General features: G+C 36.7%; 1 protein-coding gene across 5 annotated transcripts in view; it reads left to right on the forward strand.

Moving 5' to 3' along the window:
* The window catches only part of RBMS3 (RNA binding motif single stranded interacting protein 3), a 672,503-nt gene that overhangs the window by 127,033 nt on the left and 527,597 nt on the right, over positions 1 to 17,873 (forward strand). For 3 of the 5 annotated variants that reach the window (XM_063114184.1, XM_063114181.1, XM_063114183.1), the window contains exon 2: positions 15,305 to 15,477. In XM_063114184.1, the coding sequence (XP_062970254.1) occupies positions 15,305 to 15,477 (173 nt within the window). The remainder of the gene's footprint in view (positions 1 to 15,304; positions 15,478 to 17,873) is intronic. The other 2 variants (XM_063114182.1, XM_063114185.1) reach the window with 1 other exon arrangement.

Genomic DNA, 17,873 nt, shown 5'->3' on the forward strand with positions numbered 1-17,873 from the left:
AAGTTTCATCTTTATTTGACCTGCTAGGGTGTGATATGGAGCTCAGAGTAAATGGAATACACTAGGTCATGCCATTCTCAATCTTCTCATCAAGAGAAAGTTAGTGCAAAACATGCTTCTATGTCATTGCACAAGATTGAAGATTGGGTCCACAATAGAAACCAGTGGCCAAGATTAGGGGTGTGTCTATCTGTCTCTGTTTCTCAAATTGCTGACATATGACACTACATAACCTTGTCAGAAGCCTTAGTACTGACTGGAATTAATGACTTGTGAAATCCAAACAAATAAAGGGAAATGTGCATTTGCACATAGCGTAGTCAGGTTTGGAATGAATGGACAATGTTGTTGAATTTGTTGTACTCCATACAGTGCTTCTTGGCCAATGGTGGGTGTGACAGATTCTCACTCTTTGGCATGCCCGAATTGGGAGGATTGGTGCATTAAGAAAGAGTTCTACCATTGTGGTACAGTCTACACTTTGCAAATCTTTACTTTCTTCCACTGAAATCAGAACATAACAACAGTGGTGACTGTTTTCACTGGATAACACATATTTCTGTGTCAAAAAAATGTCTAATATATGAATCTACTGATAAACCTTAACTACCATGCTACTAAAGAAAATCTTACGTTGTTAGTCCCTCTCTCGTTTTTATCTATATTATTACTAAATAGTTTTCTTCGGTTTCTCCAAACCACAAGAAATAGCAATCAAATTAATTCCATTATTGTCTTTGAGAACTCTAGTTATAAAACTAGACCATCCCACAGTTCTATTCACTCTGATACTTAAAATGATCACTCTAAGTAGTAAAATGTGCTGATCTTTTTTTTATTATAAAGATTATAGCTTATAGTGAAAAAAATGGACATTCTCCTAAGAATTAGCATTTGACTTTTTCCCTTATATTCTAATAGAGGTAAATATAGACCACATTTTGATATTACCAAGTTTCTCTATTTATCTTTCATTTGCTTTCTATTTTGTGATATGTGCTGAGAACTCTATGTTAACCTAACTTGTCTAAACACTTCTATTTTTGTTCCCTAGGGTTCAAGGAGTAATTGCCACTGGTTATATTTTATCTTTTAAAATATTTTCTCATAATAATACCTATTTTTATAATAATATTGTTGAATTTACCTAAAGAATTCTAATGATATGTTCTATTTTATACATGTTATAGTGTGCGTTAAATTTTTATTGGTTATCTGAGAATTAGAAATCTTTGGTCTTGGGCCGAGCCCGTGGCGCACTCGGGAGAGTGCGGCGCTGGGAACGCGGCGACGCTCCCACCGCCGCGGGTTCGGATCCTATATAGGAATGGCCGGTGCACTCGCTGGCTGAGTGCCGGTCACGAAAAAGACAAAAAAAAAAAAAAAAGAAAAGAAATCTTTGGTCTTTATTTGTTGTAATAGCTTTTCTCTAATTAGATCCATCCGTCTAGCCAACATTCTTGACATAAACTCTTAATGCAAGCAGACTTGGGAACTTGATCTATAGAAAGGAAACATTTTCTGTATCTGCAAAACTCTCATTATAGTATAATGATATATAGTAATATACAGAGTAATATAGTAAATAGTAATAGGGAACTATAACAAGCTGTAATTCCGCAATGTCAACATGAACTAGTCACTTACCCATTATTTGCCAAGGTTTTCAGTTCCATTTGAGGTAGGCTATATGCAGAAGGGTGATCTGATACATACGTAAGAGTATGCGAAAGTTAATGTATAAATCTAGCTTATTAAAATGTTGAGCTACACAAACTGTTAATTAGATCTATTTCCTGATTTTAAGGAATAGGTACAACACTACCAATGTAATTTCAAGGAGGCAGTTTGTTTCATTACTACAGTAGTTGATGTTATATTTCTTTGTTTTGGTGATACATGCTGTCTCAGTTTAGCTTCTAGGTTTGGTTGTCTCTGTTTTGATTCTGCTTCAGAAGGGATCAAGTTCACAGTGTTAATGGTCTGCCCTCAAAGAGATTAATGTAGGTTCTGAATATTTGTAAGGCAAGAAATGACATCAGTAAAGATGTTTCCTTTGCAGAGTCCTCTATTGGCTAATGAACAGAGAAGCTGTCTTTGAGTCCCATCTTTCTTTAAGAAATTCTTGTTTCCTGTACTGTTCCTCTGATAGATCATGGCGATTTATTAAGTAAGCCTGCGCATTCTGCCCATGTACTCTCTCATGGGGACTTCTGGTGCTAGCAGCTGAGGCAGGGCCACCAAGAAATTCTTATTCTGTCCTCCCAACGTACTCCTATTCGCTTCTTTACTACTCATGCCTATAATTTCTTTCATTTGTTTCTATATTCTAGGGTGTTGGGCCATTGAACGGCATTTCATCTACAGTCACATCCATTATGTGGGAGCTGGCCAGTACCACCTGGGAGAGCTGATTGTTAAATTCTCGGAAATGTGGTGACTCAGTTGTTGAATTGTTTGTAGGTTAAAATCAGCCATATACTTACATGACAAAAATCAGCAGAACTATAAATGGGGCTCTTTTAATTTATTTTTTCCCTCAGAGACCCAGAATAACAACACACCCCTTAATCTCATCAGTTTGCTGTTTGATACACCACTTCTGCCAGTATGCCTTTCACTGCATAGAGCAAGCACTGGGGCTTCTTTTGAGGAAGCAAAGAAATTGTCACTCCTAAAAACTCTTTTAGTGATTGTACTTTAGAAAAGGCTGTTACCACTGTTTGCCAAGTTCCACATAGTATTTTCCAAACCAAAGCAAAACAAAGCAAAGCAAAGCAAAACAAAACAAAAAAAATCATCCTTGGAATATTGGAGATATGTAGTAAATGCTTTGGAATGTATAAATGTTTTACTATCCCATTTTAATACTATAAACTATTTGCTTCAGCTACCCTGGGGCATATCTCATACAACCTGTTAGAAATTAAGGAGATAATTAAAATGAAATAAACAATTTAAGCCATTGTTATTCACAAAATATTATTGCAGGGCAACATTTTTTAAAAACCTAATTATTTTTAGTGTTAGAAGGTATAAAATTGGTACAGTTTATTATCTGTATATAAAACTCCTTTTACTTAAGTGCATGGACATTTAGTAGTTGGTGTGTTATTTAACCTGTAAGTTTTTTCCACTGACAATAAGATATATCTTATTTTAGTGAGTACTACCACAATTTATAGATATCTTCCCAGAATTTGTATACTGTAAGAATGATTTCCTTTGTGAGAGTTTATACTTATCTTAAAAAAAACTATTCCAACGGTCTGTTCATGAGTTTATCTGAGTGCAGTTAGTATCAGTAACTAGACTAGTACTAACTGAACCTACTGTCCCACTGAAGACGGGCATTTCTTGATTTCTAATTTAGAGAATTTCATTTTGACAAGTATCAATGGACTTTTTACTTCATATTATAAGATTTTAAACCAAGCAAAGCAGAGTTCGCTATGTCAGTCAATGGACCAATACACCTGTTACACAGAAGAACATTATTTTTCATGTTAATGGGCATTATGAAAATGCTTTAGGATTTATCTAATAATTATATCGTACGTATAGAGTGCTTACTGTGTTCCAAGTTTTATTCTCAGTGCTTTCCTCATTTAAATGTTTAACAATTTTATAAGGTGGTTATTATTTTTACAGATGAGGAGACTGAGGCAAAAGAGGATAGGTAATTTTCCAAAGGCCAGACATACCATAAGTGAAAAAGCAGGACTTGTACTTGGGTGGTGGGTGTATCTTCAGGATCTATGTTTATAGCCGTGCACAGTAATAATAATACTTTCTTCTTCTTAAGCTTTTGGGGAGTACATTAGTCAAGGGCACACACCCTCTATTTGCCAATCTCTGAAGCCCAATCACTTCTTTGGAAAAGGACAAGAGCAATTTGGAGAAGAAAAGCAGGGCTGTTTTATTATTGGGGATAGTTCATTCTCGTAGAGTATCACCAGGCAGAAAAAAGAATCCTCAGTAATCACACAACAAAGAGAAAAGGCATCAGAAACCAGATGTGTCTATGCTATTTTGAGAAATTGCCTAAGGCGCAAGGTGGATTGACTTAAAATGTATGGAAAAAGAAAGTCTCCATAGAATTTTATAATGATGAGAAATAGAAGTTTGAATGTGTAAATATCTAATGCATTTCTGATTATAAAAAATAAAAATAATAAATTTGACAATATAAATTGCCTAATATTCATTTTATCATGAGACAATTTTTTCTTGAACTTTAGCATTAATTTATTCTCATAGTTACCATCTCATAGCCCCAAATATAATAAATGTTAAAAATATATTCATAGAAAATTATCTGTGCATGCTGTCCTTTCAATTTTTATAATGAAGCAATTACTTTGCATGTATTAATTACTGTCACATTTTTGATCTGTGCCCTAACATTGTCTTCTGAGGAAATTATGAAGTTTTATAGTCCAAATTTCTTAGATTTAGAACTTTAAAAGCTTAGGTTCTGTTCACATTTAATTTTGTTACATCAATAAAATATGAATGAATTGGCTAAGAAAGCAACAAAACTATTTTATGTCATGGAATATAGGTTATTTCTGAATTTTCTGAATTGTTCTAGTAGTTCACAGTAAGAAAGCATTTGCCTCTTTTGCACTGGTCCTGTTTGGAGAGAAACAAGATCAGTAGAATAGTATGTTACCTGGAGGGTGGGGGTGGAGGTCCTCTTTTGGGTTGTACAGGCTAGTAGATGATGTGATATTGAAAAGGCAGAGTGGCCCAGGCAATGAGCTCATCTGCCAAAGAGAGAGACATTCTGTACCAGCGGGTAATCTCCATTGCTCTCTTTTCTTGGTATTTAGCAATTTTACAGCACAAATGAAACTTTGGTTACTGTTTAAAAATAAATAAAATACATCTTGTTCTTTCCAGAGATTATATTTTTACTTCCTGGAAGTCTCCTTTATTTTTAATTTTTATATATTTAGGTGTGTATTTTCCCCTTGACTTCTCTTTTTTTATTAAATTAAAAAAAAATTTTACCATTATACAATGGAAATATTTTTTGTGGCTGGCCCTTTACCAGTTTCTCCGTAATCCCCTCTCTCCCTCCCCCTTTCCCAACTCTGGTGTCCTCAGTCCTGGAAATCTCTTTTAATAATATCTACTTTTGGTCAGGGGAAGTATCTGTTGAAAGAGAGATTTTGTATGCCAAAATCTAAACTTAATATGGTCTCTCCTGAAAGGAGATAAATTGCACTTTAAAAAGCAAACAAAAAAGACAGTAGAATAGAAATTGTGATTATTACATTCTGAGCACATTCAGGTACTGTCTATGTGTAGCATACTGTGGAGACAATGCCTTGTAACTATAAGGATAATCTACAACAGCACCATCCCATAGTACTTCCTATAATGATGGAAATGTTCTATGTCTGCCTGTGGGATACAGCAGTCGGTACCCAGGTTTGCTTTTGAGTATTTGAAATGTTACTGGTGTGACAGAGGAATTGAATTTTTAGTTTAATTCACTTTTAATTAATTATATTTAAATTTAAATGGCTGCATGTGACTAGTGGTTACCATATGGGACTGCACTTATAGAGAGTACAACATGGAATTAACTGGAGTGAAGACTACCTAGTTTTAGGTCTTGGAAATGTTGCTGAGAAGCTGAACAACCTTGGAAACTTATTTAACCTTCCTGAGTCTCAGTATTCTCATCTTCAACATGGTAAAAATAACAGTACTTACCTCCAGGAGTTCTGAGATCAGGAAGTAAATCAATAAGTATAAAGCTCTTAAAACTGTGTCTGGCATATAATATGTATTCAATTAACATTAGCCATTGCTATTCTTGTTAATTATGTTATAATCTTTTGTAGATTTTAATGATGTGGAAACTGAAAAGAGATGGAAATAAAATAGGTTTAAAGTGATAGAAGGGAAATATCATGAATGGTGTAGAACTTTAGGTGTTCCTTGAGGTACATATGCAATTTGCTTTGGACATCTAAATTTATTCTTTGTGTACTGGTTTAATTACTAATGCCTCCCACTTTTGCTGTTGAATGTGTCCCAGTTTGTAAGATAAATTTTAGAGTCACCCTAGAATCAGATGTAGTAGTATAACCCAGGCATTCCAGGTGGAAGGAAGAAGATAAAATAAGGTATAAATGCAGATGTAACTATGGTGTGGTATGAATGGTGAGTAAGTATTGGGAAAAAGGAGGAAACAGGCTGCATATGGGCTGGAGACACATATGGAGTTGGGAAGAAAACCTGGATAATGAAATTAGATTTGATTGTACATGCTATTTATGCTATTATTGCAGTGCTCCTGAATCAACATAGATTCACTTTCAGGGAAGCAAAATTCTCATTTAATTGACAGAAACATTTGGTGTATCAAAAAAGCCTTATACTATTTGGTGTTCTGTTTGGCTTTCCATTATTGATGGTGATTTTTTGTTATATATGGTTGGGAACAAAATGTGTTATTTTTATCACCCATTAGCTACCAGCAACTAAATGATTGGTTAATATGAAAATTAGTCAATTGAATAGGAAAATGTCTCATTATATCTGGAGCCATGACTTTCACAACTGAAGGAGGAAACTTTGAAAGAGTTCATTAGTTGCAATAAAGTATTACCTCAACATATCTATGGTGGTGCTCTTTAAACAACATCTATTGGTATCTATCCTACTTAGGAGGGCATATACAAGAAAGTTAGGGGAATTAATTTTTGGCAATATTTCTAATTTTAATTTTAGGGAAATAAAATATTGGATTGTAAACAGATTATTAAAGAAGCAAAATTAGAAAAATACTAAAAAGTAGAGACTATGGAAAAAAACTAATCTAAAAAGTGTAGGCAACCATATCTTATAAAGTGCAAGAATGTGACTCTGAGCACAATTGTTTTACTCTTTCTCTGGTTGCATTCAGCATTAAGATGCTGACCATTGGATATACCAGACAGCCCCATGAACAGTTGCTGGTGACCTGATCTGGGTTTTCCCTCTTTGCCCAGTGATTCTAGTCCATCATAAGAGCAGGCATTTGGGCTGATCTCTGAGGTGTCCTCTGGACAAACAGAGCAGATGTTCCATTCAGGGATTATGGTCACTTTCAGTACTTCTGGGAAATTTCCTGATTCTAATAATTATTATTCATAGTGTAGCTGACATGAACCAATTATAGCTCATTTTTTCCACAAGAAACCAATCATTATCAATATTGGAATCATGAGTTGTTTGGGTTATTTTCGAAGTTATAAACTTGACTTTTTAAAACTAATGCCATAAGTAACTCAAAATATTAAGTGTGTGTTAATTTGGTTTGTTTTTCTTTAAAAGATCAAGAGTTGGTCAAATTAAAAGAGAGGCTGGGCAAAGACCAGATGCCATTGGCATTTGGAGAATTAGCAATCTTTATAAAAGGCCATCAGCATCATTTACAACAGCCGCTCTTCTCTAGCTTGTACATTTATTAATGAAATTGGTTTATAGGTGCTTCAACTGAACAATAACAAGTTAACTTGTGTTTTCAAGTACCAAGGATTTTAAAATGTCATATAATATATAAACCTCTGAATGGAATTCAATGACTTTAAATTAAGCCTATTTGTAAATAGCACAGAGCAATGTGTGATTATGCAATCTATTGAGATTTCTTAAAAACTAATATTCAGAGCAAAAGTGAATCTCATCCTAACAGAATTTTACTAAAAGCTTGGTAGTGATTTGTAAATACCTTGAACCTAATTAGCCATTCCATCCACAATGATCGTTTCATCACTGTTTAGTTATTGCATTTTGGTTCTTGATGAAAATGGAAAACCACAGTTCTAATGACATAATTTCATCTCAAGAATAGTGGCCTCATACTTAAAAAAAAAATGATTAGCTCTTATAGCATCTTCTTCAAGGTAAAGTACTCCACCTAGAACTGAGAAAGCAATACTTATCTTAAAGATCTGCCTCATTATGATGGTGACCATGATGATAATTATGGTGATGATGATAAAACAAAAATAAATATGTAGTGAATATTGGCTCTGTACCATGCACTATACTAAATATTATACATGCAATTTATATATTTTAGCTTCATAACAGTCCTATAAAGTGAAATGATAGCTGTCCCTTTTTTTACTCATGACAGGAAGTTTAAGTGCCTAGTTAGTGGCTAAGCTGGGTTCACAGCAGGCAGTCTGGAGCTCTTAAGCACCATGTCACTACTGTTGACAGCTGCTATTACCTAGGCCAGTTGACAGAGAATGTTCAAATGATGGCTTTTTGCGAGGAGTTTCATCCTCTATTGCTCATTTTCATATTTTTGCTGTGAGTAAGAAAAGAGAAGTAGGGCAGGTTTTCACCAAACTCTATTGTAAAAGTCATAATTGAAACAATTGTTTTCTATAGTAATATTCTAGATAATGGAGAGGCAATTGCCTAGCATAAAATTGCAAAGCCATGATATATTTGGTTCATGAAACTATGGCTAAAATTGCATGGCTTCCCTTAGATAAAAATTTAGCTGCATTTGTTATTGCTTGCATGGACGGTATTCATATTCACCCTCATTTGAGGCTATTATAGCCCTACCAGTGCTCTTGCCGTGTTCTCTCTCTCATGGTGTGTTCACTAGAAGAGAGGTCTGCAGATGCAAGGTTATGTGGAAATTACAGTATGAGAGAGGAATCGAATAGCCTGCAGCAGCATTATCCACTGAGCAATGGATTGCATGTGTATGTGCAGTCTAAATAATGTATGATTTAAGACAAGAATGTGGTTTGTATTCATTTTTGGATAGTAAAAGAGTTGGCATGTCAGTCCCTTGAGAGGCTTTATCCAGGGCTTTACCCTTGAGTGGATAAAAGAGTACAAATTCTATTGCACTGGAGATGAATAAAAACAAATTGGGAGACCATCAGCAGAACAGACTGCTGTGTGATGCAGTCCAAGGCTACTCCAAAACCACCAGACCAACTGCCTAAGGATCCTGCCAGCAACCAGATGCAGGCAATAGAATTGACTGCAGTTTGGCATCCAGGCCATGTGATTCCCAGCCAAAGGGAACTGCATGCAAAAAAATATTTAAAATTCTCTTTGTAAAAGAGTTATGTTTTCAATCAGAGGGAGAAGTACATTTTAGACCTATTCTGCTGCAAATGAAATGTGGCATACTGACATCTTGGTTACAAAGGGTGGAGATGAGTGCCATTTGTACTTGGGGTAGGAGGTGAACTTTGGTTTGGTTGTGAGGTTTTTTAATGAAGTGGTTTTTTTAGCCATTGAGTTAGTATCACTCAGTGAGGGGTTCTATATTGGCCTTTCAAGAAAAGGGGATGGGTCTGTTTAAAATAGTGATTCTCAACTAGAGGAGATTCCCCACCCCCATAGGGGACATTTGGCAATATCTGGAGACATTTTTGGTTGTCACAACTCAGGGGGAGGGCAGTGCAACTGGCATCTCGTAGGTAGGGGACAAGGATGCTGTTAAGTATGCTACAATGCACAGGGCAGCTCCCTACAGCAAAGAATGATCTTGTCCGAAATGTTAGCAGTGTCAAAGCTGAGAGCCCTGGTTTAAAAGTATCTGGCTAGTGTTTGTGAATCACAAACCTGCCTGCAGGCAAGTATTCATTGAGTATAGTTTGATATTGCATTAAAAATGATTTTTTAATGATTTGCTTTACCTTATTGATGTGTGAGCAACATTTATTGGGTGTACCAAATGTTTTCTGTTAAAATAAACAAAGAGGAAAAAAACAAACAAAAACAGCTCACAGTCCTCTCTAATCCACCTCCTAAATACATAGAGGAAAAAAACACAACTGACCTCCCTTCTAACTATACACACAAACCACACATTTTACAAGAATGTAGGAGGACCTGGGTGATTCACTTTTCAAACTTGAAAAATGAGATGTATTAACAAAGCACACTAAATGAATCAGCTGTTTAGGGTGATCTGCAAGCCAGTTCATTTTTCTATCATTAAATAACAAACCATGAATCTTGACAAATGAACCCCCTTGTTTGACTTTATTTGAAAAACTCATAACATGCTTCGTCCTGATGGTCACTTCCCCTTTGAAATTAAATTTTAAGATGGACTTCATTTAAATTCTGCTAGAGAGAAAAGGCTTGTTAACCTTCACTGTGACTGTCTGCTGTTGATCGTCATCATTCCTTTCCTCTTGCTTCTGCTTAGATGCTTCTGCCAGAGTGTCTTCCTCCAGAGGTTTACTTGAAAGAAGCGTTTATATTTATTGGTGCCCATATCATTAAGAGTTGAAGTTCTGTAGTGTTGCAGGAGACTGCATGGCTTCTGGAATCACACTACCTGGGTTTAAATTGGGGCTCCAGCTGTGTGACCTTGAGAAGGTCATTTACCCTTTTCTTGCCTCAGTGTCTTCATTTGTAAAATAAGAGAAATATTTGCCTCATTAGGTTGTTGTGAAGATAATGTATAAAATACTTAGCAAGTTGGTATACATCCTTGGTTAACACACACACACACACACAAACCAGGGGGGGGGGGGAAGAAGATATAACAACCACAATTATTTGAAGTTGATACGACAAGCAAACAGAAAGGACATTGTTGGGGGGGCGGGGGGGAGGGAGAAGGGAGGGAGGTTTTGGTGATGGGGAGCAATAATCAGCCACAATGTATATCGACAAAATAAAATTAAAAAAAAAAAACTTAGCAAGCACACAACAAATGTTACCTATAATTATTAGAATTATCGTTTTAAGAATAGCGTCTTCCAAAGTGGATGCCAGGTCATTTTATTTAATTTCCTAAAGAGGACACTAATACTGGTTCTCTGATTTAGCAGCCACAATGTGTGATTAAGGGGCTTTAGTCCCTATTCCACAATCCCTAACAGACTCTCCCAGCAATAACACCATAAATAAATATCTATGAAAAATCTGCATACATGCCAAGCATGTACGGCTTCGAGAGAAGTCCTCTGTCTCTCTCCTTCAATCAGAGTGTCATCCAAAGCCCCTCTTCTGAAAATCTGCGATTTCTACTGCTTCTAAGCAAGCTGACACTGCAAATTCATAGCAACCCCTTGCCCTGTCACAGCACAGCATTACAGTGTTCAGTAACCTCAGACTGCAAGTCCTCCCCACTCCTAAATAGGATTTATAAACTGTGACTTTGAGCAATATAGCAAAGTCAATTTTATCTGAAGGAAAATATTTTTCTTTACTAACATTTTAAAATCTCTTCCTCAGCACCACAAAATGATTTAAAAGCTAATCAATGATAAAATTCCAACTCCATCTAAAGACAAAGAATTGAGAAAGGAAGCAGAGCTGCTTTAATCAGGAAAGTGGCTGCTGCAACCCATTAACCCCTAGAGATTATTGACACTCTTTTTTTTTTTTTTTTTTAATGATGCTGTGGTTTGGTCATCTGTCTTTTGTAGTCAGAGCATACAAAATCACTTTTGCTTTTCACAAATTAATTCATTTAGACCTGTGCATTTGTCAGGCATTCTGGGAAGCTTCTGCCAACAATTTGTTGATTAAAGGATGTGTATTTTGGAAATGGGTGGAGAGGAAGGAATTTATAATTCTTAAAACCAAAAAAGTGATTTATAATCCTGAGTGCTACCTGAATCCATGGGTGCTTCATCAACAGATAAAAGAAATATAAAAGATTAGGAAGAATCCCTGTACTGGGTATTAAAATCTGTGGATTGATTGGTTCTATAACACAGAGAAAGTCTACTAACAGGAATATGACACAGAAAACTACCTTTGATTGTGTATATTTTTCAAAGGGCTTCTGAAATACATCCTTTCTTGAAAAGTCTGGTGCTCCCACTTCAATTTATAAATTACGCATCTCATTTCCATACACACAGGTTTCCTATCCTCATCTCAACTTTGGCTGCTTTTGATTGTTTTGTTGAATTTTTTTTCCCAGTGAATATGTTGGGCCCTTTGGAGGGCACATTTATTGTTTTAGGCATCATGCAATTTACTAAGTGGTGTTCCGGTTATGGAAATGCTTGCAAAGAGCTCAGGGCGGGCGGTGTGGGGAGAATTCAGTAAACACATATTGATCATCCTCTAGCTGGTGCTTTCTTATTTGATCAGTCAAGGGCTCAGTCTGAACTGGCCCATCTAATCTGTGATACACAGAGCTGGAGACATTTTTCTGGCTCCCTGGTGGTTTTAAAGGCAATGCAATGGGAAAAACTGCTTTAAACAAAGTCTCATTTTAAAAGAAGCCTAAGTACAGAATGGAATTCAAAGAATTTGGAAAGAGAGGAGGTGAAAGTCATAGCAAACAGCTTTTAAAAGGCCCTGGGAATTTTAAGAGAATAAAGCACGTAAGGGAAGTTAAAGATAAATCCCATCTGATCCATTGTGAGATAGACCAAAAAGCTACTTCAGCAAGCATGTATTGAACACCTACTGTGTGCAGAGCTGTAAAAGAGGTAAAGCTTAAGTGTTGTTTGGATTCCAAGGTACAAAACAGAATACTTTAGGTAGGGAAGCAAGACGTAGCTTTTCATGCCAGCAAACAAACTTGAGCTTTATGCAGATATTAAATTCCAAAAGGCAATGAATATATACCATTTAATTCAAATGTTGGGAAAAGAAAGTATTCTTCTAGGTAATTCATTCTAAAATTCCACATTAGAGATATTGACGCTAAATAAATTGTATTTAAAGAAATGGTTGAGGAAAGTGTTTATTTCAAAGAAGGGAGTTGGAGGCTCTGGGTTCTAACAATTTTGTGTTATCCCTCCACCCATGAATAAGAAGCCTAATAAGGAAAAGAGACCATATGGGAAGCTTGAAGCCCTTTACATATTGAGCTGGCTTAGGGAAACAATGTGAATTCAGAAAAAAGGATGATTTTAGGAACCTGTCAGAGATTTTGGTTGCTGACTATATTCTGAGATTTAGAATTAGAGAACAGATGAAGCTAGCACTAAGTTTTCTAGCACTGAGGTTGGAAGAATGACAGCAATGCTGAAAGAAATGGGTAATTGTGATGGGTGGCTGGTGTGGGGAATTGGGAGATGAGAGGACAGGTGTAATGAGTGGCACTTCGATCTGAAATCCAGGAAGGTGTAAAACAGAATATTACAGCAAGAAATAAGGCTGGGTGCTACTGAAACTTGGCCTCCTGTCTCTATAGGCAAAGTGCTGTGTTATTCCATTTTTATTGTACATGATATAGCCTAAGTATTTAGTAACCACCCACTATATATCAGGGACTAGGCTATGTCCTTTTCATATAAGTGTTGACACATTCCCTGCCCTTGGGGAGCATACATATTAGTGTTAGAGACAGGCATTAAATAAGTAAGCCAAAAACACATTAGACAGAGCCCAAATATGCTGGAAGCTATGAGGAAAATAACAGAGGGCTTAGGGTGATACTTAATTTGAAATTACAGAGATGGGTAAAGCCAACCAAGCAGAGTAAGGCTGAGAATGGAAAGGGTGAAAGGTTGGGTATGGGATTGAGTCTGGTGCAAGAAGTGATCAGAGGGGTAGTCAGAGAAAGAGTCATGTGGGGCTTTCAGGACTATTTAATGGGTCCACTGGGAAGCCATTGCAGGATCCTATCTAAAGAGTTCAACTCTCTATGATCAAGGCCACATTCAGCTCTATTCCCAGGATCTGTACAATTTACCCATTATGTTTTTAAGAATTTTTTTAGAATGAGACCACAGAGGCACAATGTACATTTTTCTTTCCTCAAATTATCCTCTTATTTCTTAGCTTTGTTTGATGGCACAAAAAGTTTTATAGTTTCACCTCTTCTGAATAAATACTTTTTTTGCTGTTGTGCCCCAAACTTACTGTTTGATGAGTACACACCTCCCAACCCTGATAAAACAGCTAATCAGTCTTTGGGTTAGAACCTAGCCAAAAACTCCCCCAGTGGAATCTTGATGAATGTGTTCAGTGTGACTTTGGATAAGATTCAGGGATACAACTGAGAAAATCTGGGATACTTTTATAGACTAATATCACTGGCAAGGCAGATACAAACCACAAATACTAACACTATTGTTATTTCTTGTTACTATTTATTGTGCGCTTACTAATTTCCAGGACCCATGTTGTTTATATCAGTTCATTGTGTTTTCTTAAAAACCCTATGACAGGAGAGTACTATTATTATCCCATTTATATTAATGAGAATGCTGCACCTCAGAGAGGTTAAGGCACCATCTATTGGTCACAAGGCCAATAAGAAACACAGCAGGGACTTGACCAAGACAGTCATTTGACAACTTTTGAAGATATGCCTGTATAAAAAAGAAATAAGCGTAACGAATAAATATATCTACTAATTTTAGCATGTATCATTATAAACACCCTCACACTGTATATTCCAAGTTTCTGGGAGTCATTTTATCATTTTCATTTTGTCATAAAATGGTGTGACCGATTGAAACAGTGGTTCTCTAATAGGGGAGATCCCTACCACCACCAGGGTACATTTGGCAATATCAGGAGACATGTTTTGTTTATCACAAATGGGAGATGGGTGCTACTAGAATCTGGTGAGTAAAGGATAAGGGTCCTGCTGAACATCCTGCAATGAACAGGACAGCCCCACAACAGAGGATTATCCTGTCCAGATTGGCCATAGTGCCTAGGCTGAGACCTTGGATTGGACTAATTGAAAGCCGATCTTGAGTATAAAGAGAGAATGGTGACTCAGTCTTGCAAACAAGGGACATTCAGCATGAAGAAGCAATTTGGAGAATGGGGAAAGTGCTATGATGGATTCACTCATTTAGTCATTTGTTCATTTATAAAATCACTATTTATAGAATGATTTCTATGTGTCAGAAATTGTGCTGGACGGGAATGGTAAGGAAAACAATATGAGGAGAAAAGGAGGGAATGAAGGATAGAGGCAAACCAAAGATTCCTGGCTATCATCAGTAAGCTAGGGACAGAGCTTGGGTGCCAGGAGTGAACTGTTTTGTTTTATCAGGGAGAGAGTTAACATTCTACTTTTCAGGTCTAAGGTGAGTCAGTGTGGTCAGGGACAAATTCAAAAGCCAAATGCTAGTGCCAGGAGCACCTGGTAACTTCTTTTCATCCCATTTATGGCTGACATATGCTGATCCAAATGCAGGGCCAGAGGGGAAAAGAGCAAACAATGTTCTCAGCAGCAGCCCAGAGTCGTGACATAAATGTATGTGTGCGTGTGTGCATTGAAGGGGACTAGAAGCTTGCATTGCTTTCGAGTTGCGCTGCTGGCCTGTGAACAGGCACTGGCTTTTGTTTTTCCAGTAACAGCTTTTTCTGTTTCCAGCAGTCCTATGCACCAGCTCCCCACCCCATGGCTCCGCCCAGCCCCAGCACAAACAGCAGCAGCAACCACAGCAGCAACAACAGTGGCGGGGAACAGCTGAGTAAAACCAACCTGTACATTCGAGGCCTTCCACCAGGCACCACTGACCAGGACCTGATCAAGCTGTGCCAACCGTAAGTGCCCTTCTGCTCTCTGTGCCATTTCCAACTCACGTGCTTGCCTCTGTGGGCAGGGCCTGTTATTGCACCCTGGGTACCCATTCATTGGTGTCTTGGTGAGGAAGACTCTTCTGTACAAGGGGACTGAAATTTGAGATGTGATTCCAGCTGATTTTAGAGAATGGTATTTGTTTGATTTTTGTTGTGCGGGTGGAGGTCCTTGAGCAGACATACATGGGAGTGCTGGCTGATTTGCATATATTGAGCCAAAAGATGAAGAGCCGTGACAGTATTTTGCTCTCAAACTGTGTGGCTGGCGAAGTCAATGATGAATCTCATGAAAGTAGCTGCTTCTCTTGAGTAGTATTAGAGGGAATCTCAAAAACTCAAAAGTGAGTCTGGCTGGTTATCTCAGTTGGTTGGAGCACAGCCATATAACACCAGCCTCACTGGTTCTGATCCCCACACTGGCCAGCTGCCCAAAAATAAAAATAAAATAAAATAAAATAAAAATTTTAAAAACCTCAAATGTGGTAGATTTCAGGATGATTATCTCCTGCGTTCCAAAGGTTTTCTGGCAAGTGCTTGGAAAATGCAGGCTCAGGCAGAACCAGGTAATTGGAGAATTATAAAGTGAATCTTCCAGTTTCCTTGAAAATATCTACTGCCTCGTCCATTGAAGCCATCTCCCACCAAGGCCAAGACCTGCTCTCACCAAGTAGTTTTATATTTGCTAGGAAGTGTGGAAATAATTAAATCCTCTTCTCACATATCTTCATTAATCTATTACCTACCAACACTTACTTTATTAGCTCTCATTTCTGAGCAAATAAATTAAACAGATTTAAGTTTACCCTCCAAATGAAATTAATAATAAATAATGAATTAAGAATCATAGGTGTGTATTTTTAGATTGCTGTCTGATTGTTTTCAAAGTAATGTCAGTATACATATTTGTCATTTAATTGTGCTGAAGCTGGGCATTTTTAAATTTGGGGAAACTATTAACCCGATTTTCTCTTCTCTTTTGTAATGCTTTTACAAGAAGTCTGAGAAGATATTTATTTTGTAAATTTTCCAACCTCTAAAATATTGCAAGAGGAAAACAAAACAGACAATATTTATTTGCCTTTGTTCTGCATTTTAAGATTTGGGAATACATAGCAAAACAACAGAAAGTGGCAGATAAACCAAAACACAAATACGCAACTGTATAATCAGTTGACAAGGTGGATTAGCATGAGGACACCCTGTTGCTATTGACTGCCTTAATTTGTGAAAGAGGTAAGGCAGACCTTGAAACATAAATATTTATTTAAAAAATTGTTTTTTTTCTTAAAAGAAATATTAAAAGTGACAGAGCTAAGACATACAATTATATGTTAGGGTTTGTTCTATAAAATATTGTTGTTGAGAATTGGAAGGTAAATAATTCAACTTTTTCTTGTTAAAAAAATCTAAGCTATTTTAAAAAGTTAGGTCTTGGAAAATGTGAAAGATTGCAGGCTTTGTGATAGAAGGTTTAGATGAAGTATCTCCACTTTAATGAATGTAAAAAGAATAGCTATTTTCCTAGATTTTGTAATTGAATATCATTCATAAACAAAATATAGGTGGATGTTGAGGAAAGTTTCTCTCTCTTTGATCTATACCACTAGTAGAGCTTGTTGAAACACAGTTTTGGCCCAAGAGATTATGGTTTATATATCTGGAGGGGAGCCCCAAATTTGCATCTCTAACAGGCTCTCTGGTGTTATTCATGTTGCTGGTCTTTTGAGAGGCACTTTCTCTACAATCATATGAAGACTACTGACTGTTTTTATTGCATAAAGTTTTACTTAATTGATGAGGGGGACTGAGGTGAAATACTGGGGTATTAATGCCTGCTCAGCCACTGTGTGACCTTGAGGCAAATCACTTTCTTCCTTTGAGACTGAGTTTCCTCTTCATTAAAAGAATGGGTTGAATATTTCCTTGTAGTATTAGCGGTGTACAGGAGTTGCCTCAGACTAGTGCACTGAAACCAATTGTTAAATATTCAGGAATTTTGTGAGCGATTTAGTATAGACTTGGTAGCTGGAAATCAGCCATGGTAGCTGTATTTATAACACAAGAATCAGCAAATCCTACAAATCAGAACTTTATTTCATTTCATTTTATTGGAGAGCTGGTTGAAGAGAGTGGTACACATCAGCTATACCACTGATGTAGCATTATTCTATGAATTTGTGTCAATATCCGTTTCTGCAAAAAATTGCCAGAGCTTTATAAATGGCAATTATTACCTAAAAGCCTGTATTGGCATTTTTAACTCAGGAAGGAGATGTGGTGACAGAGAAACACTGTCATTTAGAAAATTAGTTTTGTTAATGTTTCTCATGTGCATTTGAGAAATATAAAGAATGCTAAGT

Source organism: Cynocephalus volans, chromosome 11 (genome assembly GCF_027409185.1).
Source record: "Cynocephalus volans isolate mCynVol1 chromosome 11, mCynVol1.pri, whole genome shotgun sequence".
Classification (NCBI taxonomy): Eukaryota; Metazoa; Chordata; class Mammalia; order Dermoptera; family Cynocephalidae; genus Cynocephalus; species Cynocephalus volans.